Genomic DNA, 24,839 nt, shown 5'->3' with positions numbered 1-24,839 from the left:
TGGCGGACCATAGGCATAATGCCTCCAAGCCACAGAGGCTTTCTTTAATCAGAGAGACAATTGAAACAAATGTTCTTTTTTTAAAATACAGCCATTGAAAAGACGACACTTTAAGAAACATGTAAACACCGCAGCTGCTTAATTACAAGTTGCACTGCTCGGTTTAGTACCTATACACGCCCAGGTATGCAGACCTTTAAGGAGGGGGACAAGAGCCTCCCCTCACTTTCACAGTTGGACAGAGAAGAACGGGGGAAGAGAAACAGAAGACCTGGCTTGTGCACAACTCCTGAGAGAATAAAAGCAAATTCTAACTTCTAGTTCTCCCAGAAGAAAGGTTTAAGATGTTAGCAAAGTTGGAAAATGAATTTGTATTGTCCATTGGGAGGCAGAGGAATTGACAGATGCTTTCTAGTTAGAATACCATTATGGGAGGCACACAAGAGCCTGAGCTCAAGATCTGAAAATGCAAGGAACACAGAATCTGCCTACCCCGTACACTTAAGCCCCAACTTTGAAAATGCAGGGGCAGCTGAATGAGTGATCCTGTTCCCACGGGGATTGTCCATCGCACCTGAACTCGGGGTCCAGTATAGGGGAAACCACTGCGCCTTCCTTGGTTCTGCTGTGCCCAGTCAACCCCAAGTGTTATCCCAAATGCCCTTCCCTCTAGTCTCAGTGCTGACCCATGAGCCCTGCCCAGTCAAAGGCCCATGATTGCACTGATTTTTGAGGAAAAGAGAAGTTCCCGTTTCCACACTAACTGAAAGATGACACAGGTACCAACCCTCTGCCTTCCTAATTACAGAGTATTCACACTGCCAAATATTGTACTTATTGGCCAGTGGGGTCTGCGTGGTCTTCTTCCTAGAAGGGAAAGGAGGCCAACAGGAGAGTCATTCTTGGTCACTTCCAGATGAGGCAGAAAAGGATGTCAACACTTACTACAACAAACCCAAGCACGGCACAGCAGAAGGAAACCCCTCGCCTCTAGTATAAAAAGAATATCCATGACAGTTTTTATCCATGTGTTTTAAAACAAAAACACCAATGGTCTTAAATCTGGTCAGTCAACTGGTGAAGATGAAGACATAATTTGGCAAGCAGAATTATTCCGAAGTTGTGCAGCAGTCTTCTTCTGAGTACCTCATTGCTCTCCCGTAATTCTTAGGTTTAAGTAGGGAATGAAAGAGCTTGGGCGACAGTAAGAACAAAATTTTCAATTGTTTGAAACCCAGTCCTAATTCTCTGAAATTAAATGAAGAGCAAGGAGTGATGAGGATCTACTCATTATATGGGGAAGCAAAGAGATCAAGGCTCCTTCTTGGGATCTGTTCTTGAAGGAAACAGATGCTCCTGTTTAGACTTTCTGGGGCATATAGAATAATACCCTGAAACCACCCAGCACTCAGGGCTGATGATTGGAGACACATGGTGAAGGCAGACAGCTACCATGTGCAGTTATCATACTTCCTCAGTGGACTAGCTTGGCCTCCTGTGTCTAACGCTGCTGCCCTCCATGCATGACACTGACCCCAGGGTGTCTCTGTGTCAGAATTTCTCAAAGGTGAGGGGACAATCAGCCAAAGGCCCTTCCACAGGCTTCTATTCCAGCATATTACTGACAAGGATCCATATAAGATGGAGAAGGTAGGTGCCTGCGTCCCAGCAGGGAGAGAAAGGCCAGAAAGGAGGTGGCTTGTGGAAACGTCAAAGCACCACATCCGAGATTCCCAAAGAGGTAGCTTCCTGATCTTGAGTCTCCCCCTGGCCACTTAGGATGGGGCAGGCCCAACTCCTTCTGCCACTACCTCAAGGACTCATGGGAGGACAAGACATGACTGCCCAGGGCCCCATTGGCAGCTTAGAATCTCAGGGACGTGGGTCAGATCTTGTATCGGGAAGCCAGAGAGCCAGAGCCAAAGATGCTGGCACTCTGCTCTCCAATACGATGCGAGGCAGCTTACGTGCAAGGCCTCAATGGAAGGCTCTTTTCCCAGAGACACAGCTGCTGGGATGCTACCTCTCGCTATTCCCATATCAGCCGCAGAATCCCAGGGACACTGCTTCCCAGCCCAAGCCCCTTAGGTTCTTCAGAAAAAGGAATTTAAGTCAAAATCATGATTTGTTTTCAGGTTGCAAGTGACGGGTCAGCTGAGCATCACACTGTCCCTCCCCGTCCCCAACCCCACCAGCCACTGGTGTCTGGTAGACGGGAGTGTTGAGTGGAGGCCCAGCAGCTCTTGGCCCTGGGGGCCTACTGCCTGCAGTTGTTGTCAGACAGCTGGCTGGGGGTCCGCACTTCACCCAGGGAGGTTGTGCCCTCGAAGCGCTGTGAGGCAATGGCTGCCTGGTGGGACATGCTCTTCCGCACGATGTCGCCCTTCCGCCACAACACCACCTCCTGCAGAATTGGGAGGAAGCAAAGTGACATCGTGAGAGAATGGTGTGGAGATGGATTTCCCAGAGGCTCCAGCTTTCTCCTGGGGATTCTTAGGCAAAATCCGCCTCTGCTTACTTCTCATCAAAGGTAACAGCCATCCATACCTCCCTGTCCCCAGAGCTTCTTTGGATGGTGTGGGCCAGAAAGGCAGAGTGGTTGCTGGGGTTGGGCCTGAGAAAGCAGACTCTAGGTATCAACTGGGAACCCTCATTCTTGCTGTGGGACTCCAGGTAACCCAGGGTTTCCACCTCTTGGTAAACCAATAAGTGGCATGGAGACTAGTACTGTTCTCCTTAACCTGTCAGAAACAAAGCCTGATCTTTGCAGATGATGCTGTTACTGTTCTGTCGCTAGGGCTGCCAGGGGTCTGGAGGAGGTGCCCAGGCCTCACCTGCTGTTTGAAGTAGCGCCGTTCCTCCTCGTCTATCAGCACCAGGTTGAGGTAATAGCGCACAGAGAACTTCTTGTTGATGTCACGCATGGTGGGAGTGAGCTCGTAGCCTGCCAGGAAGAGCCGGATTGGGATGGACTCTCCTGTAAGGGCCAAGCAGGAATCAACAAGGGACAAAGTCACCACTCTACCTTACACCAAGTCACTCTGACCAGAGCAGGGAGATGCCACCTGAGCATGGCATGGAACACTTAAGCAAATGCTTTTGCCTTATGGGGAGTTGCATTCCAATGCCCAATGATTTGCTGAAGCAAAAATGTGACTCTGCAATTCCATTCCAGGTTGTGTCTTCTAAATGTCCTTCTCTCACCATCCCCTCAGAGGGACCTGTGAGTCACAGTGGAGATGAACTGCACAGGGATATTACTGTCAAGAATCTTTTGATCACATGTACTACATCTAGTTGTTGGGTTTTCAAGAGCCAATTGTCAGACCCCAGCTAACTTAGAAAGTCACCCAGCAATTTTGATGCTACTTTCCTCCATCCTAATTAGTGTATGCCCTCCAAAATACATCTCCACTCTAAGATGGATTGGCAGGATGGTATAATGTTCTGGGAAATGGAAAATCCTCATTCTGGTCCCAGTTCTCCATTAACCAGTTGTGTGAATTCTGAGTAAGTCTGTTGCTTTCTCTGGACCTTAATTTTCTCATGTGAAAAATTACGGAAACAGACTATGTAATATTATAGATTCCCTCCAGCTCTAATACTGTGCCTTTCCTACTATAAGTGCAACAAAATTAGGGCAATAATTCTACTGAGAAAGGCCAAACCTATAATGGAGTCTAAAGCTAAATATAAATGATCTTTCAATTATCTGCTGTTTTTGTATTGTTTCTCAGTGTCCCATTTCATTCGTACAGGGAAAATGACGATTGGTTCAATGTGCATAGCTGCTGAAAAAACGGAACATAGAATCAGGAGAGCTAAGTCCTATTTCCCCAAGGACCTGGAATGGTGACACTCAAGGATATGGTGTCATTGTCTCCGGTGTTTTTGGCTGCTAAATTTATGATACTCCTACTTCTGCATGTAACAGACTGTGGGAATACACTGAATAAAACCTTGGCATCACCAAGCACTTCTAAATGAAGAAATACATTTCTTTATCGTCAGGTTCAGCAGAGCCAATGAAGAATGTAAATGATGGCTACTCCCAAATAATCGTATAGATTCCCCAAATAACAAAGCTTTCAACTCCACTCATCTCAGACGTAACGTTAGCTCTGTTGGGTATGAGGAGAGGACCCTTTTCCTGTCCAGTTCTTAGTGCTGTCTGTAGCCCCTAGTAGTGCTGGCCGCAGTTTATATACTTGGTGAATGAATTCAGAGAATGCAATATTTTATCAGAGCTAGAACTAGGTAACAAAAATGACTCTTCTGTTATCAATCTCTTGCCCCCTAGCAGCAAAGAATGTCAGAATGTCAACAGGAAAAAGTAAGAAAATATTAAAACTATATCTGCTAAACCGGTATTTTACAAACTTTTTTGTTTTAACAGGCATAACTCGAGATTCAATCTCTGGTACAATAAGCTCACTTTAGAAACGAAATGAAAGTAGAGCTCTTATGGTCTTCTGGGTGAAGACAGGAGAGAAGTTGAGTTCCACAGACTCAAGGCCTCCTTTTCCTCCTTACTGAGACCCCAGTGTACAATTAGAGATTAAGAAATTATAGATTAATAGAAATCTCACTTTAACAGAGAAAAGGCGAGGTGGCTAGGGATTGTGGGGGCCATGAGGCTCACCTCTCACTGGTGCTCCATCCATGATCTCATACTTGGCTATTGTGTCATTTTCATGGTACACATTGGGGCCTGTGCCTGTCGTTTCCCGCTTGATAATGTCTATCTCCATGTGCTTGATTTTGATTCTCACCAGCAGGAAGTATATCTTCCCTACAATGACGTCTTTCAAGTGGTATCTGGGGAAGAGAAAGTAAAGAAACTAAGATGTGTGCACAGCAGCCAACCCTTTGCACATTTATAGGCCTTTATATTCTCCAGAGAGGGTACTGTGCACTGCATGTTGGCTAAAGATGGAGTTGTTGCACACTTGCCCATATTGCCACCCATACTTCCATTACAGACTGATTTCTCACCATGTTCTTTACTTGAATCAAAGTAATTTCTGTCCCTTCCATTCTTCTATGTACAGCTCAAAAGATGTTTTTCCTGCATGTTTCATCACCCATTCATGTTTGCTCATCTGATTTATCTGCTCAAGCACTGTAACTTCATTTATGTTTTGTGTTTGTTCTTTTAGATATCCTCATATATGAGAGGCCAGTCCCACATATGCAAAAACCAGGTCTTGCTTTTCCTCTCTGGGCTCCACGAAATGTCTTTTAGGAACTGGGCCTCAATGACCCGTAGCAGTTTTGCGTGCAATGGACCTGACAGGCCAGGCAGGAGCAGCAGAGCAAGATGCATGCATCACGCTCCATCCGCACCTTCACTCTGGGCTCTGCTCACATGGCTTCTGCTGTATGAGCTGTTAGGAATCTGGCTACATTGCATAGTGCTTTTCTCTGGGTCAGGCAGTAGTGCTGGTGGTCTGTATGTCGATAGCCCAGTATTAGGCATGGCAGGCAGAGAGCAAAACCTGAAGTTCAGAATCATAGCACATGAGTGTTGGCAGGGACTTTGGAATTTAACCTCGTAACACAGCAGGTGAAGAAAAGGAAGTTTGAAGTAATTTAACTAGGATTTGAGTAGGGGATAGACACAGGATGTTAACCCAAGTTTCTAATTTCCAGGCTTTGCGAAGACTATGGAGGCTCTAAGTAGATAACCTAAGAACACTTACAAAAGCAAAATGTAGGCCACTCACAGCATTTCAGAAGAAATGCTTAGAGATCAGAGATTCTAGGGGGTTTCCAACTTTAATCAATTGAACATTTCTTTATTCTACATGGAATCTCAGACAGAAGCACTGATATGCAGGCACATAGAAGAGCTGCTCTTGTGGAGGGCCTAAGGCCCTGGCTGCGAGCTCTTTGACTTTACTCATAGTGTGTGTGTGTGTGTGTGTGTGTGTGTGTGTGTGTGTGTGTGTGTGTGTTTGAAATCCACTAACCTAAGGCCCTGGCTGCGAGCTCTTTGACTTTACTCATAGTGTGTGTGTGTGTGTGTGTGTGTGTGTGTGTGTGTGTGTGTGTGTGTGTGTGTGTTTGAAATCCACTAACCTGATCTAAGCCCCTCATTTTTCAGAAACCCGAAGTGCAAAAATTTTAATACCTGCTAACTTTAGCTCTACTCCTTAATGGCAGAATAGGACATAATTCCAAGTGCTGGGCTCTTTGTTATATCATATAGGGCAGTGCCAGAGCCTGGGAGTATCCAGCCCTTGACATCACGTAACTGACTCTCAAAAGTGCCTTTCATATACTAAATTTGGTCGTGAACACATTGCTGACTGATAGCTATTCTGAACTCCTACAAAGTGGCAATACCTGCCAGCTACCCACTTTGTCAGGTGCCTAGGGTCTTGGTGGGCAGGAAGGTCCACAGAGCCCCGAAACTGCGAGAAGAAAGGGGAAGAAACTTGTTCCTTTACACATCCCTGTGGGCCCAGATAAACTTTCCTCCCAATTCATCCCACCCCATTCCATAGGTGGACGCCAGGCCATGCAGGGCCTGTTCTGGATCACAGTGGTCATTTTACTGACACCCCTTGGTTCCAGGACAGGGGGCAGGTGGAAAAAAAAAACACATCTTTTTCTCACCCGTTACAGGAAGCACCTATGTTCTTGGTATAAAAGAACCTTGTTCCCAACCCCTTTGCAGGAGGTCATGCGGCTCAGTCCCCTTGCTCTGAGCTTCTGGATAAGTGAATCTGAGATAAGGGTCTTTCCACAGGGAGAACCCTAATTATAGACTCTGACTTTTTTTTTTTTAGCTCTCTGTAAATAGAATACATTTTTACTTTCACGCATTTGATTTTCAAACATTTTCAAGAATGTATTATATTGATAAGAAAGATGCTGTGGTACATTTTTGAACTGTACATGTTGTGATTTACAAGCACTTAAATATTTTCATGTTCTAACAGTAAACACAGTTTAAAACATATATGGCTTCTCAACTTGCCGATTAGAATAAAATTATTTAAAGATCTTTATGAAAAGGCATCAGGTATTTTTCACCTCGGCCGGTGTTTGGTTTCTTCACTTTGCCTTCTAAAGACATACTGTATATAGGAGACAGATGATAATGGAACAATGTTGAAATTATTTTCAGCAGTAAAAGGAAACAGCTATAACTGGAATCCAAAACAGCCTTAAAACTAGTTCAGCTTGACTTTCAAAGACATCATAGGGTGTTTAACTTAAATTTACCTTCTTCATTTAACATAGCTTAGTTTACGTCAATGCAGTTTTATTTCCTGGCTAATCTACCTTCAACCAGTCTGGCACCTTATATTCTCTGTGTCATTTCTGTGATCTCTCCCATAGCATGTCACCATGAAAGAGCAGAAGCAAGGGGCTCCCATGACTTTGCATTCTGATCAGGACCGATCTTAACCTGCCTAAACAGTTCTTTGACAACTTGGGGCCCCAGGCGCTTACTTGGACTTGTTGTACTCAAACTCGATGTGCAGACAGTCCTCAATCCCAACCTCCATCTTGATGGAAGAGTTCAGCTCTGGGTATGTGCTGAGTGTGTGAACTACAATGTCCATCTCTTTGACAACGTCATTGAGGCGGCGGCTGATGGTGGCTCGAAGGAAGTACCTGGAGGAGATGGACGTGTTATGAAGGAATACTCCTGGTTTCCAGTTGCTATATGTAGGTTTAAGCACCAAATCAACCCACTTGAAAGAACCCCTTACAACGGTTAACCTTTGGGGCTTTGCATTCCTTTGAGAATTTACTTCTGTGGACCAGAAAAAAATGCACCTATGCACTTATACACAACATTCTGCAGTTACAATTCCAGGAAGTTCAAAGGCTCTTCCCCCAAATCCCATTTTGAGTCCATGCTCTGGGTTAAGAATGTTGCTCTAAGTAAAAGTGATTTCTCAGCTCTGTATTCTGGTAGCATGTTATTCCTGTAACTTTCACAGTCCTCACCATTACCTACCATGTATTTGTGAGTAGGTTTTATATTTCAACTAACTCCTGGCTCTTTGGGTACAGGGATTTATCTTATACTCCTATCTGCATGGCCGTTCGTTTAACAATATTTAATCACTAAGCATTTTAAGTTCCTCATAGTTAGAAGAATAGGAAATGGAGAAATTAAGTTAGCTATTTATTCAGCAAATGTTCACTGCTAGACATAGGATGAATAAGAGACATAATCTCATAGTCCACTGGGGGAGATGGACAAATAAACAGAAACATTAGAATACACAGAAAGTGCTAATTCAGGTATAGGAATTGAGTACTGGGAGGAGAGAAAAAAGAGCATTTGGGAGAACAAATCTTATAAGTAAAGCAACAGAAGTGGGAGAGGACCTGCTGTGTACAAACAAAGAAAATCTCTGGCTGAACTAGGATCTTCAGAAAGGGGGTTGCTGTGGTAAAGGGCAAGTTAGAAAGAAGACAAAAGACACAGCTCCTGAAGGCTTTAGTATGCCAAACCAGACGTCTATGGCCAGCCACTTTAGTGTGGCCTTCCCCAGCATGCCTGTCCCCTTGACTTAACTCTGCTAATACCCAAGGAAATAAGAAATACCCCTTTCATTATATTTTCTTTTAAATAAAACTTAGATAAGCCCCATCGTCAAGCATTCCTGGAGAAAACTGCTAACCAGATCAACTACACATTGGGCTACTCTCTTCAGTGTGGCACTGCTTCTTGGCAGTCATTTCATTCATCTCAGTAACATCCATCACACTCCCCAAGACATTTGTTCCTAACTCTTTTCTAATTGCTCAGGCTCCAGGCCTTTCCCTCCCCTTCTCTTACTATACTAAGAAGATGAAGGCCTTACAAGTCATGATTTATAATTCTCTCTCTTCTCTTCTTTGTGCTGTTTTTTTGCTTAGGGTTTAAACATGTGTGTCTGTACCATTGCCCATCCTTTCCTCCTTCCAATAGCACCTCTATCTCTCAGGACATTTTTTCCTTCTCCCTCTAGCAGATTGACTCAACCTGGATACACAGCAGAATCACCTGGAGGGAGGGGCTTTAAAAATCCTGATGCAGGAGGCATAACTGATTTTAATTGCCCTGGAAAGGGAAAGAGGCATCAATATTTTTTAGAGCTTCTCAAATGATTTTAATATGAGAATCTTGGTAGAAAGTCTACTGTCTGGCATCTTGAACCTCCAACTTTTCCCATTTTCTTAATGTATCAAATCTCTCTCCAGCTAAAGGCTTCTTGCTCTGAGTTTATAAAAAGTCCCAAACTCATCAATCCCCAGAACACTCTCCAGGCCTTACACTCTTGCTTGACTGTCCTTCAGAGACAGCTGTCACAGAGGGGTCTTGTTCTAACTACTGCAGCATCTTCCCCAGTCGCCACCACCAACAGAAACTGCCCTCCTGAAAAATATAACACCCAGCCTCCCAGCTGCCTAATCCAGTGGCCTTTTTTTCAGTGTCAGTTCTACATTAGAGTTTAAAACACTTCATCTTCCTTGAAATGCTTTCCCATGGTTCCACAGGAGGGCATTACACTGCTTCACCTCCTACTATCTGCTAATAGCCCCCAGTAGGCCCTGAGCTCTTCTCTCCCTTAGCTTTCCTCCTTGGAAAACGTATCAGTTATTATCACTGAGCAGATGATTCCCAGCAGTGCATTTTTCTGTCCTGAGTGCCAGGATTGAATTTCCAATTGTCTAGTGATCTTTCACACTTCTCTATTCTGGCAGTGCTCCAAACTTTAAAATTGGATGAATCATCTTATTTACAAATCATCTCTTCCTCCTGATAGCCCTCTGTCTGTATCTCCACTCACTAGTAAATTCTGCCTATGTCTATTAAATTCCCAGTTTTCTGCTTGTTTCCTGCAAAACTCTTAGGACTTCATACTATCCTTCAAACTGTTTTTTCTCCACACTCTACTCATCCATCAAATACCACATGTTGACTTTAAATTCATCTTCCAATAGAACCACTCCCCTGCCTAAAAACAAAGAAAAAAGAACCCAAAACATCATTGTCATGTTTTCCCTCTGCCTATGTAATAAGATACAAGCCCTTAATATGGAATTTACATCTTCTATAAACTGTCCTTAAATAATTTTCTTTTCTTTATCTCCTTTCTTTCTCAACATGAATCCTAAAGTCTTCATCAATTTCAACTGCAACACCTTCCTTTCTTTTATTTTCCTTTTTTACTGTGGTAAAATATAGAAGGGGTTCAGAGTATGCCACCTCAAAATATGACACTCTGACATAAAGATGATATAGAGCTAGAAGGAACTGAGAGGAAGCAGATACCAGAAAAATGATTGGCCCTCCCCCTCTCTTCCAGGAAGATGGACATTCTTTCAAAGAGACATTCCAGGAAAGTAGGACATTCTTTCAAAGAGACAACTCCAGACTCATATCAGCCCAGAGACTACACCAGAGAAATCTATATAACAAACCTTGCTAAAATGACCCTTATTTTTCATTTGTCTATCCCCATTGGTTTACCTCCTCACAATTTGTTGTCCTAGAATCTCCAAGTCCCTTTCCTTTTTTATCATTTCTAAGATTGTTTTTCTATTAAAATGCTTATGTAACCCAAGTTCTAACCACCTCTTTGAGTTACTTATCCTTGAGCTCCACGTGTATGCACAATGCATATGTGAATAAACCTGTTTGTTTTGCTCTTGCTAATCTGTCTTTTGTCACTCTAATTTGCAGAGCTAAGCCAATGAACCTAAGATAGGTAGAAGAAAATGTTTTTTTCTTCCTCTACAATATATAACATAAAATTTATCATTTTAACCAATATTAAGTGTACAATAGTAAGTGTAAGTACTTTCATAGTTGTACAACCATCACCATCATCCATCTCCAGAACTTTTTCAATTTCCTCAACTGAAACACAGTCCCCATTAAACACTAACTCCCTGGACCCTGGCAACCATCATTCTACTTTGTCTCTTATAAATGAAATCATACAGTATTTGTCTTCTAATGACTGGCTTATTTCACTTAGCATACTGTTTTTAAGATTCATCCATATTGTAGCACATGATAGGATTTCCCTCCCTTTCAAGGCTGAATAACATTCCATTGTATGTATATACCACATTGTGTTTATCCATTCATCTGTCAATGATGCCATCCACCTTTTAGCTATTGTGAATGTGAGTATACATATATCTGTTTGAGTCCTTGCTTTCATTTCTTTTGGATATGTATCCAGAAGTGAAATTGCTGGATCGTATGACAACTCTATTTTTAACATTTTAAGAAATTGCTATACTGTTTTCAACATCTTTCCTTCTGACATAAAAACATTTAAGAAAAATCCACTGCAAAAAATAAAGTTGAATAACAATAAATCCCACAGGCAAGCTTAGGTGCTGCTTTCTGAGTACAATTATGAAATGCCGTTTTTAGTGGGGGCAATGACTGTGTTTAGACCTCACTGCAAAGACTGAAAAAGAAGAGCCTACAAACATTCTTCTAAAGGAAGAGGGAAGATAAGGGAGGAAGGGAGAAAGGGAGGAAAAGTCTTGCTGTATCGGAAAGACAAATACCATATGATTTCACTTGTATGTAGAATCGAAAAAACAAAATAAATGAACAAACAAAACAGAAACGAACTCATAGAGAAAGAGAACAAACTGATGGTTGCCATATGGGAGGGGTGTTGAGGGGATGGGTGAAAAAGGAAAAGGATTAAGAAGTAGAAATTGCCAGTTATAAAAAGTCAGGGGAGATATAAAATATAGCATAGGGAATATAGTCAATAATATTGTAATAATTACTTACAGTGTTAGATAGGTACTAGAGTTATTAGGATGGTCACTTCCTAAGTTATACAAATGCCTAATCACTATGTTGAACACCTGAAACTAATATAATATTGTATGTTAATGGTTATTGAAAAATAAAAATAAAAAATAAAATAAAAGAAAAAACGTCATGCTATATTCTGCACCATCCTAAACCTAGGCCTTCAGGTGATGAGAATGAACTGATCTTATGAGGTAATATCGAGACCCGGAACAAAGTGTCCAGAGTGATAGAGGATAAAATCTCCTTTATCTCAGTGACATCACATAATCTTGGATTACATCCAAGATGCTACGACTGCTCTGTATTTTTTTTTTTTTTTTTTTTTTACCCCATAGGCCCTGGAATCAGTCCCTATCCCCAGTTTCTGAGACTAGAACAATGAAAACAATCTCATGTACTTAAATCGTGTTTATTATTCTTTTAAGAACTTGTCACTTTGTGTTATGTTTTATTCTCTCATCACTGAAAAGGTGGAGAGGATAGATCTAGAATTAGGACCCAAATCTATTACCCATTTCTCTAGTAAGAAAGCTGAGTGTCAGAACTCAGGATCACATTGCTTGTGTGTGGCAGAGCTGGACTGAGGATCAATAAGTCCTGATGCCCAGCCAGTGGTGTGCTGGAGGCAGCTTGTACCAGTGTATGACTGTTGAATTTTCAGGAATTTTATCAACTGGTTGTTAAACACAGTAATTATTAAAAATTAAATTATATAAACTTATAATTAAATGAATTACATTAAAAACAAAGGTAATACATACTAAAAACTCATTGCTTCCTAATTATTTTGCTACATTTTACAATTCTCTGCTAATGGGGAAATTTACATTTAATGTCTCCGTATGAGGGTAATGCTCTGCAAAGGTGGCTACTGTACTTCTCTTCCCAACTCTGCATTGGGGGATGTCAGGTTGGTAGCTTGAAACTGGCCATGGAGGGAATATTTACTTTAAAGAAATTGACAAATGCTACATACCAGGGTTTTTTCCTTCCAGAGAGCCTTTTGGTAAACATTTACCAGCACACCACTGCTCTCAGCACTCTTCCTCCTCAGTATCCTTATAAAGATCCTCAGAAATGTGGACAGTTTCAGGTCCTGCTCCACATGGGGCAGCTTGGGGGGCAGCTTTTGGGCACAACTTACCGGAGCTTCACATTCTGCCCTGTGTAGGACTCATACGGCTTCTCCACGTGGGTGAATTCAAAGTCGAAGGCCTGTGACTGGGTAATTTCTCCAGGCCGGGCCAAGTCCTTCACCAGGGACACAAATTCATGGTGGTTCCCACGGTCGTAGTAGAGTTCTGGAGAGAGAGCATCGGCCTCCTCTACCAGACCCCGAGCTACTCAGGGCCTAGCAAGGGGCTCCAGGATGCAGGAACCCCTCTTCTGTAAAACCTTCCCCACAAACAGACCTTTGTTTTTGACTCCCTCTTTTCCTAAGCTGCTCCTTCAGTGCATTCCCCATATGCTGGTCTCCCTCCACCTCCCTCCTTTCTAAATACTTTTCCGTTTTATATAGAGAAATCTTGTGGCACAGTAAGAACCTACCATAGTCCTGCTCCAGGAAAATCAGGGCGGCACGTTAATAAGGGATACATCAGGGTAACCACTATCAAACACACCACATTTCTTTAAAAACATTAAAAAATATATTTCTAGCTTTTAAAGTATTCATAGGTATTTAATCATATCGTCCTTATAATAATCTGTGAGATGGTTAAGACAGGCCCTATCACCCATTTAAGAGATGAGGAAACTGAGGCATACATGGTTAAATGACTGGCTTAGAGGCACAGGGGTTGGCTGCAGAGCTGAGATTAGAGCAGGTCTCCCACTCCTGTTTCTATGACCTAGTAAAATAGGGGTAAAACATAACCACGTCATAAGGTTTTGTGGGAATTAAAGGAGGCAGGGAAGGTACAGGACTTAGAATATAGTACCAAATAGATAGCAAATACTCAAAAAACATTAGCTGCTAGCTGCTATTATTCCTCAAAAAGGAATCCACGTGGCCGGTCTGACACAGAAGTTTTAATGTTATTCTCTCCATCTAAAGCAGAGGTTCTCAAAGTTCAGTGTACATCAGAATCACTTGGAGGGCCTGTGAAAACACAGATTGCTGGGCCCTACCCCTGGCGTTTAATTCAGGGGTTATGGTAGGGGGCTGAGATTTTCCATTTCTAACAAGCATTGCTTAAATTCATCCTCCCTTGGAAATAGTTTTGATATTTCTTTATTATAAGTTCATGTCACCCACTTATCCTATATTATTTTATGCCTGTCTGTACTTTGCTATTTTAGTACTAACTTTTGCTATATGCGTGGTCTTTAGAGATAAGACCTATATGCCCAGATTCCCTGGTATCCTCCCCTCCACCTACACCCTCTGGCTATGAATTTAATACTGACTGTGACTATATATGGCCACATTATAGCCAAGGTACCACCCCGTGGGCATTTCTGGGCTCCAATCCTACGCTACGTTGCAACCTGAAGTAGGATAGGCCAACTGGGAAAATGGCACAGGCAGAGTGCACTTGCTGCTTCTGCTGTTGGCTGCTTGGGGATAAAGAGACAAGTCCACAGAGAGAGGAGTATCTGGGACAACCACTCACTAGGCCTGGTCCCGGATCTTCAGAGCACAGCAGGCTATCTCTCTCAGGGATATCCAGGTGTCAGGGATGGCAAGAAAGAGGTGCATTTGCTTTGGGTCCACCCCAGACAGAAAAAGGTCTGAGATTCAATCTGGATCAAAGTCATCTTGACTCACAGAAACCAGTTCTCTAGCCAATCCAGAGCCAATCCAGTGTCCAGCCCTGCCCTGGGGGAGAATCATGCCCAGAAGGAAAAAATGGTTTCAAATGGTGCTTTTAGTCTCTGTGTAAAACCAACCCCTTGCTGCCCTAGGAGCTGGCCCTGCCACACCTATTCCACAGGGAATGGTTTTCCCCCACACAGGGAGGCATTCTAAAGCTGAGTAGGCTCTGTCCTAAAATTTACCGAACTCTTGAAGGTGGCAGCAGTGTGGTTAATCCAAACGGGTGCTGCTATACCTATGTGAATTTACACTGTATTCTGTGATTATAGTTGTTTCTGATTTCCTAGTATACTTTGATCCATCTACTATTACAAACAATGGAATTGGCAATGGGCAGCATTCTGGGTAGTGAGTAATAATCCACAAAACCACTAAATGGGAGATGGCAGTTGCAAACTATGGGAGGAAAGGACAGGGAAAGGTGAGAAACCCCTTGATCGTTTTAAAATCCAATAACTGTGCCCCTCAATATAAGGACATGCAGTGACTGGGTAGGAACAGAGCAACTGGCCAGGCCATGACAAGGGCTCCTCTACTTACTCTTGCTGGTCCACTGCTAAGAGCCCTTGCTGATGGTCCTGGCTTCTATGCTGGCCCTGATCCCTCAACTGGGGAACCTGGTGCCTCAGTTCTCAAGCACTAAATTCTGGCCATAGTCTCAGGGGACAAAAGTAGGCAGAGCAAAGCCCTAGTATCCATTATCTTTAAGTGAGAAATCCCAGAGTCAAGAGAAAGATGGGAAAAGAAGGATAGAAAAATACACAAATGTGATCACAGAGCCCAAAGGCAACATGAGAAGAAAAACAGAGAAGGATCCTCAGGCTGCCAGCATCAGAGGATCCTAGCAACAGTTTGCCTGACCTAGCAGGGGAACTTGGCTGTGGCCAGGACCTCTGGCAGGGGTGGTCCTTCCCTGCACAGTGTCACGTTTTCCTTCACACTCTTCATCCCGGACACACATGAACACAAGCTCCTACACCGAATGTTATGGAAGGGTGGCCAGTGTGTAGTCTGAGTAGGGCTAGAGTTGACTTTTTCATTTATAATTTATAAGCCATTTGCAATGCTTTTGCAAACACTGTGGGGCAAAGGGGCAGACATGGCAGTCCTACTTTGCTGTTTACCCGAAAGTTTGGTCTCCTCTTACATAAATTAAGTCAGAAAATCCAAGGTTGTTTGGATATTAAAGAGATGGTAAACTGACTCTTTTCCATCTCAGTGATGCAACCACAAGTCATGCCTTGTTCTTATCAACCTCCAAAGCCCTCAGGGACCACTCATTTCAAGCTAAAAGAACCGACCAAGATTTTTTGTTAAGGTAACTTCCCTGTCTTTAGCCTTCTCAGTCCTATAGGAGGAAATGAGTTTTGTAGTCAGGATGTTTTTATGGTGAAACTTACCACTAACGGCTAAGGAGTGAATTTGCCACTTTGGAAGGAAACTGAGCCAGCTGTGCAGCATAAGGTCATCCCGTGAAAGACACCCTGAGACTTGCTGCTGGGCCAGGACCACGTTTGACCCAGGCTCTACAGTGGTCTTAGAAGAAACTAATAGCAAGAGCGAAAAGACCTCTAAACGCCTCCTCTACACTCTGATTTTCCCAACCAGTGTTTGCTGACTGGCAACCCAGTCAAGATTCACGCCAGCCACATCCACTCAGATCTCCTGGACCTTGGTAAACCTGCAGGAGCTGTCACGCCCCTGGGCTGCACATAGCAGCTCAGCTCCAAGCTCCACAATAATCTATTAATAGGCTAGAATCAATCCATTTAATTTCAATATGCCTTTTACTTAGCATTTCATGGGTGAATGAATTGAAATATAGAAAGCGTCTGAAGTTTTTAGAAGTACAGGCTTGATTGGTGCTAATGGTTTCAGATACATACAGTGGCATTATTATTACCTTTTTTTAGTTGAGGCAACTCTTGGTTGACCTCACAGATTTCAAGGACCCTGTCAGCTTATAATCTCTTATTTTTTTTTATTTTTTATGTCTACAGCACCTGGTCTTCCTAGGTGGTCTCCCATCCAAGTACTAACCAGGCCTGACCCTGCTTAGCTTCCGAGGTCAGACGGGATAGGGCTTGCTCAGGGTGGCAAGGCCATAGATGGAATTACTTTTAAAAACCTAAAAAAAACAATCTATTTGGCTTTGGAGTATGAAGGTGTTTACGTCTGCCCTCCTCTGCAAGTTCAACCTTATAATTACCTTTGGTTTATTTAACCCCATTAGTTGCCAAGGTGGCCTGGCTGTGCCTTACATACTCTACCAGTGTTCTCCAGGTGATCCCAGTTGAAAAATGGTTTCTCCTCCTTCTAACAACAGAACTTCCCTCAATGCTTCTTATATGTCACATTGCATTCTTCTAAAAATGTGGGTTATTATCTGCTAGAGAGACACAGGAGATGCCCTCACCACACCTTTGTGGGCATTGACAGAACACAGACTAGGCCATCAGAAAAAGTATGCAAAGTGCAGGAAGAATCCCAACACAGCTCAGAAACTTCCTGAGGATAAAAGAAAAACACATATGACACAAATGAATAAGTAAGACCTTATTATACTCTCAGGGGAGCAAAATTCAAACTGCAAAATCTGAGCAGTCAGTGCAGAAATGAATGGACCACAGCTCTGATAACTCTTATTTTCTTATTATACTGGCGGGGGAGCGGGGGGAAGTCCGCTTTAATGTGGTATAAGGTATGATGAAAGAAAGATGCGAAAAAGGTGAACAGACATCCGGCTTTAACATTTTCTTACCCTACTTCCGTCAGTGAAGATGCTGTGCAAGTCAGTGCAGGCCAAATGGTGAGTCATCTTAGTTCTAAGTTGCGTGGAGTATGGGCTGCACCTAGCTCATCAATGTCTCCAACACAAGCACGAGCAGGAAGCCTAGCCTCTTAACAGTAACCAGCAAAGCAAAGCTACATTCTCCCTTTCTTTCATTAAAATAACTATGATTTACCTAGGAGGACATAAAAAAAAAATCTGGAAAATAACTTTTGTAAATTCTTAGCTCTGACCAATGTATCCAGTTTAGCAAATATTTACTGAACATCTACTATATGCTAATGAAATTAGAAAGCCACCAGACTAATAATGGACTGAAGGTATTCCCTGGCTTTTAGAGTGTCAGAATTTAGTGAGGGGAAGACAAGTTAAAAAAAAAAAAAAAATCACGAGCTTGTCATATCCTGCTTGAAAAGAGGTACGAATGGGGCTTTTAACAGAACAGTGGAAGAAGTGCTTAAGTCAGCCTGGGGAGGTCAGGGAAGGCTTTCTGGGCTGTCATGTTTGTTTAAGCATGATTAAGAGCTTGGGTGGAAGGCCAGACCTTGCAGAAAGATCTTCACATACAAAGGGAAGATACCAAGATTCTAGAAGGAACAGGAAAAGAGAAAATGACAATGATCATCCTAACTCCCTTTTACTGAGTACCTACTACCTGTGCCAAGCTCTGCACTTCATATATCTCTAGTCCTCACAAGGCTCTAGCAAATTCTGTATTATTACTAACTGAGCCTTATCTAACTTACATCACCCAGTCTGCTTGACCCTCAATCATGTGCCATACTGTCCCTCTAACAACAAAAACACTTTGATCAGGAGAAAAAATAAATTACTCATAAAGATAAGAAGGTTAATTACATAAATCCCTTCATTTTCAATCTAAGGAACTCTTCCCAAGAAGAAAGAAAGGAAAAGAAGGAGAGACAGAGAGAGGAAGGAAAAGAGAACCAAATCCAAGGGACTATGGTTGATAAAATTTTTGAGTTAAAAAGGAAATCAATGAGGATGGTGGACAGAGCACAATTACATCAACTTTCTTATCCCCCCATAGTAAGTCCCATACTGTCTGTCAACCATACAGAAAGACTCATAAAATGTCACCAAAGTTCCACTCACTTGATACACAGTCAGAGTGCAATGAAGGAGAAAACCACAAGACCACAACTTCAGCAAAATTACTCACGAACCATACGCTATTGCCCTGAGGTGAGTTCACAGACTGTTTTAAGTATATGACATAGATACACCATACTTTCTGCACGAAGCATGATCCTTTGACATCGCAATATCCTCACATCAGTCTATAGTGCTCAGTGGCCCAGGAAGAGTTATCAATGGAAGAAATAAAAAGATCTGAGAATACTTAGCAGAAATGCTGTTCTGGGATTCAAGGGTTAGACAAGAAACCAGGCAGGGCAGGTATTGAAAGCAGTTTCCTCAATTCCCTTTCATTTAGACTAGAAGAAGGCATAGATACCATTCCCCCTGAACAGCTCTTCAATATTGCTGGGGCAGGAGACCTACTGGTTTTCTTTCACTTATTGACAAGGTATTACCATCTGAAATGATGGTATAGATAGAAGCTAAACCTGCTTGTCTACACTCCTATTAGAGTCAAAGAATCCATGCAACGATGTTAGAAGTACTACTTTAAAGTACTAATTCTAAGTAGGCAAGGACTTCTTGACTATCTCATATGTTTTGCTTAGCATAAAATGCTTTAGGTTCCTCCTATCTACTCAGTGGCTCTTTAGTAGGGAGAATTTTACCCTGCAGGGGACATAAGGCAGTATCTTAAAACATTTTTGAGGTAACAAGTGGGAGGTGCTTCTGGTATTAGGTAGATAGAGATCAGGGACACTGCTAAACATTCTATACCAACAAAGAATTATCAGGCCCAAAATGTCAACAGCGTGCTGTTGAGAAATCCCATCTAAACTAGAAGCAGAAGAGCAGAGGGTATGAAAATCACTCTTCAGATCCCTTTCTGGTGCATAAAAGGCCATATTCTGGATTTGAAATAACAATAAAAAATTCCTGTAGGATTGGCCATTCTCTTAAATGCCACAGGCAAATACTTCAGGTTGAACACTGACTGTAGACACTGGGCCCCGGTTTCCTGCCCCTATAAAAGAGAGAGAACAGATTCTTTGCTGAACTCTGAGGAACCTTTCCCAGGAAGTCCCTAACAACAGAGTTATACATGCAACTTGTGGTATAGGGTATGAATTTCCGCCAGAGGTTTTTCAGCCCACAAGGGCATTTACTGAGAATCTACTCCTGACCTAACAACAAAAACAATTTATTTCAGAAACACCTGAGAATTTTAATGAACACAAGATTCCAAATAGTCTTAGAATTGGAGACAACTGCATCTTAACTGGCAGCTTCCCAAACCTTTTGTATTGTTACTGCCTTTTACTGTCTAGTTCTAATTATTAATAATTATGCATAAAGACTGATGGAGCATTGAGAAATTTTGATCATTTAATTTTAGTCTTAGGAGCACCATTTCTTTGTCTTTAAGGAGAAAATGAGTCAATTGAAAACTAACATTCGAATAAAGAAGCCTTTGAAATACAGGCTATAGACAGAAAGACTGAGTCTGAAGACGGCAGGTCTTCTTTCTCAAAACAAGTATAAAGATAGGCAGTTCAGAGATAAGGTTAAATATGAGACACTGGTGACCCATCTCTTCCAGATCACACCTAAAGAAACAAAGGGTGGGTAAGAGTACGACTAAGTGAGGCACAGAGGACCAGCTTAACGGGCCAGAGGAAGGCAGAAGCAATCCTGGAAGAACGGTCTAACCGTAACAAACCCACCTGCAGGCTAAGGCAGGAGCATCTCACTACAAAATCCTGTAGGCAGGAAGCCAAGCTGAGCGGCATGTTGAAGGAACAACTGGGGCATTCTGGGGCAGGGTACCCACGACGACCTGGCTCAGTAGGGACGCCCCCGGTGACCTCAGCACCCACACCCCTCGTGCGGTGCTGTCTCTTTTGGCAGAGAAGACGGTAACGCAGGGGTGGTCACAGACGGTCGAGCCTCAGACAGCTGGAGACTAGGAGCTCCGACAGGCCTCAGCAGAGCTGCCCAGAACCCCCGTCCCCCGCCCCGAGTGGGCACCTGGCTGCCAGACGTAGCCAGGGAGGGAGGCCCTAAGCGCCGACTTACCTATCTGCCCGATGAACTCGATCTTGATGCCCTGGTGCTCCAGCCGCTTGTTGGGGTGCTTTAGTGCAAGGCTCACCTTTCCGGAGACCGTCTCTCCATCGTAGAAGAGGAAATACTTTTCCTTCTTCCCATCCTCCGTCTTGTGCTCGGCACGCTTCCTACTCTCCGCATCGCTCAGCACGATCTCTACCTCCACGCTCTGCCCGAAGCCAAAGAAGCTCATCTCGCCGCCGGCTGGGCGGGCCGGGCTCTCCGGGGCTGGGGCTGGGGCTGCCCTAAGGGAAGATCAGCGGGCTGGACGCGCGGCCAGGCGTGGGTCGAGGCACGAATGCTTGCTCCACGGGGAGGGCAGGGCCGGCTGGGCGCCCGGAGCACGGATGCACCGCGGCCCGCCAGTCCCAAGCGGGCGTGAGCAGCCGGCGGCGGTGAGAGCAAAGGCTGCGGAGCAATTCTAAGGGGGCGGTGCAGAGCCCAGGCGTGCCAGCCGCTGCAGCCCACCGGGTGCGTTGCGGGCTGAGCGGCGAAGCGAGCCTGCCCAGCCTCCCGGGGTGCGACGCCCAGAGCTGCTCCAGCTGCTCCGGGCGAGGGGCTGGGGCGGGGGAGGCGGCTTCTAGCCGCGACGCGCCGGAGACGCTCCGCGCATGCGCATGCCTCGGCCTCTGTAGCTTTTGCCATCGGGCTGCAGGAAGGTGTGCTCACTGCGCTTGTGCAGTGGAAGAAGGGCAGCTAGTCTTTCCCTTAGTTGACATGGTAGCTACAGCCTCTTTCCAGAATTTGGGCCCACTTGTCCCGTAAAATTAACCGATCTGCAGATGTCCCTTCTGAATGCGTTTCCCCCTTGATTTTCCTTCATTGTTTTAGTTCGATAAACATTAGTCTATATCTACATTCGGATCTGTACGACGTTCGACTGTTTGATGGGATAGAGGTAGCCCTTTGACACGCATGCGAAATGTCACTGGATAGGGGGCAAAGGTAACGATTATTACAGGAAGTATCTTTTCTCAATTTCTCGTTAAGGTGCCCTCCCATTTAAGAAAAACGAGGCGGGAAGGGAGCTATTAGAATTTAACTTATTTCTTAACCCATACTATAAAGGGAAAGCTAAAAAATCGCCTCATGGAACTTTGGCTTATCTAGTCTTTGGCCATCCCCATTCTTGGCGCAAGCGACAGAAGACCTTGCTGATTGGTTAATGAAATGAAACTGGCTTGGTGCGATGATTGGTCCGTGAGAAATTCTACATGTTGTGACTGGTCCTCAGGAACCGCTCGGAGCGCGCGCGGGAGCGAGCTTTGAAAGTTGACCACAGCGGAGGCGAGCGGGTTTCTGGGCAATAATGGTGGCGCTGCCGGGCCTTGGGAGCGGCCTGCAGCCCTGGTGCCCGTTGGATCTCAGCCCAGGTGAGGAGACGGGGCCTCGAGTCTCGAGGAGGCAGGGTTGTGGTGCTTTGCATCTGCGATGCTCTTCAGCCTGGGCCTGGGGTGGAGTGGGGGTGGGGAGCTCGGCTCTCAGCAAGGTCTGGGCCCTCCAGGTTTGTGCACTCCAGGACGTTGGCGAGCTGGATCAAGAATAGGGGTTCAGTTCTGTAAAGTGACGTTTAAAAAAAGAGCTTATGTGGCCCTATATCATTTAGTTATTTTGAATTTGTTTTTTCGGCCCTCCCCTTCTTATTCTGCAAATTTGTACGCCTTTACCAGGATCACTTTTGAAAACACAAATGTGACCTGTCAAGTCTTTAACCCTTTAATCCCCGTTCGTTGCCTAAATGAATGACCAAATCTTTGGCCTGCCACATAAGAGCCTTCACCATCCACTGCAGTCTTTTCCAAGAGCATAATCTTTAGAGTCAGATACTGGCTCTACCGTTTAGCATCCACGGGAAAGTTGCTTAACCTTGCTAACACTTGCTTTCCTTATCTGTCAAATGGGGATTATAATATCTACTTCACAGAGTTTTTGTGCAGACTAATTTAGTTCTTGGTACATAGTAACTGCTGAATAAGTACTAATATTAACTCTCACCCTGCACATTTAATCTCTGTGCTGTAACTATTTTGTTCATTTCCAAACAAGTTATACTTTCTTAACCTTTGTGCCTTGTTACGCAGTTCTCTCTGTCAGGGATACACTTCTCTGCATTTCTTTCCCTGGTAAACTACCATGTTTAGATCCGAATAAAGAATCATCCTTCCCACCTTTGCCATCTTTCTCACTTCTGTCCCTCCCCCTCCCCCAGTAATATTTTTTATTGTGCTTTCTAGTTTTTACATATCTATTACTATTTTAACATTGTAAAAATAGTAATAGCTGTTGTTCATTGAATTGAATGAGTTTCCGACACCACATCTTTTCTTTTGGGATTTGGTAGTTGTGATCCAGAAATTAGATCAGAAATACTGATGTACATTTAAATTATGCATTTAAAATGTTTATGAAGTAAATGGGAGAATTATGAGAGGAAAAGAGGCAGGAAAAAATACAAGAACATTTTTAGGAAGATGATTATACTTGTTAGGAGAACGACCAGGAAAGAGAGTGAATATATAATTAACTAAAGCATTTTAAACAGTCAGTTCCATGGAAAGATTTTTTTCTAAGCTGTGTTGTCCTGTATTCTGTTCTTATGAATCCCAAGCCCTATCATTAATTTGAATCCTTTTTTTATTTACTTTCTTGAAATGAGAACCACCTGTTGATTTCTTCTACTTGAAATAATGTTCAGTTCTGTCCCTAGTATTTTATGGCCTTAACAAAATTTACATCTCATGGGCTTCTTTCTCTTCTTGTCATTCTTGCAATGCAGGTAAAATTAATCAAAGGAGGCTGAAAAAGGGGGATGAAGAGTGTCCCAGTGGGGTGGAAATGAATATCTTGAGCAACTGGAGAGTTAGTTTATAGGTGAAAGGAGCCATTTTACACAATTGCTTTGTGGCCACAGCAGGTACAGTGGCTTACCTTCTAGGGCTTTTTGAGCACCTCTTTTCTCAGAATTGATGGATTTTTTTTTTTCTGCAGGGAGAACTCTGATGCATCCTCAGGATGGATCTAAGGAATAACTCCTCATCTCAGTATTGTCCCTCAACAGCAAAGCTTCTGCCTTTGCAAGATTTTCTCTGTCTTGTCTTAAATAAACATTGATTTAATAAGAATTTATTTCGATCTTACAAGATATTAAACATGGTATTCAGTTAGTCTGTGATCCTCCAGACTATGTTCCCACTGAACACTTGTGATTGTGACCTGGTCTGCAGCTCAAATCTTGGTAGTCTTTTCTGGTTCACTGAAATAATGAAATTAGTGTATAGCATTTCTCATCTTTAAACCTTTATTGCACAAGTTTTAGGACCAGGGTGCTAAGTACTTTCATAAAGAGTGAAACAGAAATGCCTGTTTCATTTCTCTTTCCTTCTCTTGTTTTCATCCTAACCCATCCCCTATCTCCAAGTAAATCTTTCCAATAGAATACCCTCTTTTTAACACTAATTGGTATTTATTATTATCTTCATCTTATAGATAAAGTAGTGAGGCTCAGAAAAGTTAGAAGTGATATGGCTAAAGTTATACAGATGATTTTAGAAGGAGGACTAGAAATCAGAGCCTTATTGCCTTCCAAATTTGATGTTACTGACAGTAGGGGAACTTTTATAAGCAAAGCCGAAATAAATGAGAAGCCTTGGCTGCCATCTGCAATGGGCATTAAAACATTACTGGAAGTATAGAGACACAATTGTATTTTTCAGATCTTCTTTCAGGCAGCATATGTTATGTTTTTGGAAGGAATTCTCCAGAAAGCCACTTGAGATAAAGAGTGAGACTCCCTCATCCAGGTTCAAGTTCAGGTGCAAAAGATGATGGATGAATTGTATTCTAAGAAAGATCTAGTTAATTGTAGGGTTTTCATTTGCTGAGTATAATGCTCTGAACCATGAAGAAAGGTTGAGGCCTACCATCTCTGGATATTCTCTATACCCTGCTCAAGTTTCCTGAATCAGTGATGAACAAATATTTAAAGAATATTATTTTGAAGGGGCACCTGAGTTGTCCACACATTTCCATCTAGTCCTAATTTTCAGTTTTAGGGAATAGCAACAAAAAGATTGAGGAAAAATAAAAACGTGAGAAAGTTTAAAGCCAAGAGAGATTGGCAAGGAATCTAGCTAGAATGTTGCATTAATGTCACATTCTCAACATGCATTCTTTCCATTCGCGTATTCTAAAATTACCGAGTATTTCAATGAGCGCGA

At 43.1% G+C, this 24,839-nt stretch overlaps 2 protein-coding genes and 1 pseudogene across 3 annotated transcripts in view; 1 reads left to right on the top strand and 2 right to left on the bottom strand.

Annotated features, from left to right (window-relative positions):
- VPS26B (VPS26, retromer complex component B) lies at positions 1-21,219 on the bottom strand. The gene is made up of 6 exons (XM_011376237.2): positions 20,593-21,219; positions 12,951-13,107; positions 7,465-7,629; positions 4,643-4,818; positions 2,835-2,977; positions 1-2,404 (listed from the first exon to the last, which is right to left on the bottom strand). Exons 1-6 carry the CDS (start codon positions 20,813-20,815, stop codon positions 2,258-2,260), a joined length of 1,011 nt encoding a protein of 336 aa, XP_011374539.1. The 5' UTR covers positions 20,816-21,219; the 3' UTR covers positions 1-2,257.
- On the bottom strand, positions 16,616-16,734 carry LOC111729908 (annotated as a pseudogene).
- A 573-nt stretch (positions 21,220-21,792) lies between the features above and the next one.
- The window catches only part of NCAPD3 (non-SMC condensin II complex subunit D3), a 53,684-nt gene continuing 50,637 nt past the window's right edge, over positions 21,793-24,839 (top strand). Inside the window, exons 1-2 of one of the 2 annotated variants that reach the window (XM_011376236.2) lie at positions 21,849-21,995; positions 23,611-23,857. In XM_011376236.2, the coding sequence (XP_011374538.1) occupies positions 23,806-23,857 (52 nt within the window). In that variant the 5' untranslated portion in view covers positions 21,849-21,995; positions 23,611-23,805. Of the gene's footprint in view, positions 21,996-23,610; positions 23,858-24,839 lie in introns of both variants that reach the window. The other variant, XM_011376235.2, reaches the window with a different exon arrangement.

Source organism: Pteropus vampyrus, unplaced genomic scaffold (genome assembly GCF_000151845.1).
Source record: "Pteropus vampyrus isolate Shadow unplaced genomic scaffold, Pvam_2.0 Scaffold288, whole genome shotgun sequence".
NCBI classification, from domain to species: Eukaryota; Metazoa; Chordata; class Mammalia; order Chiroptera; family Pteropodidae; genus Pteropus; species Pteropus vampyrus.
Note: the sequence above shows the minus strand (reverse complement) of the source record. Positions and strands in the feature narration are given on the sequence as shown.

Bases quoted from the DNA above. Each gene is read 5' to 3' on its own strand.
- VPS26B (XM_011376237.2), bottom strand. From the start codon at position 20,815: ATGAGCTTCTTTGGCTTCGGGCAGAGCGTGGAGGTAGAGATCGTGCTG. The intron at 2,978-4,642 runs GTGAGCCTCATG...TGGCCCTTACAG, and splicing joins GGATGGAGCACCAGTGAGAG to GAGAGTCCATCCCAATCCGG. The intron at 2,405-2,834 runs GTGAGGCCTGGG...CCAATTCTGCAG, and splicing joins GGCGCTACTTCAAACAGCAG to GAGGTGGTGTTGTGGCGGAA.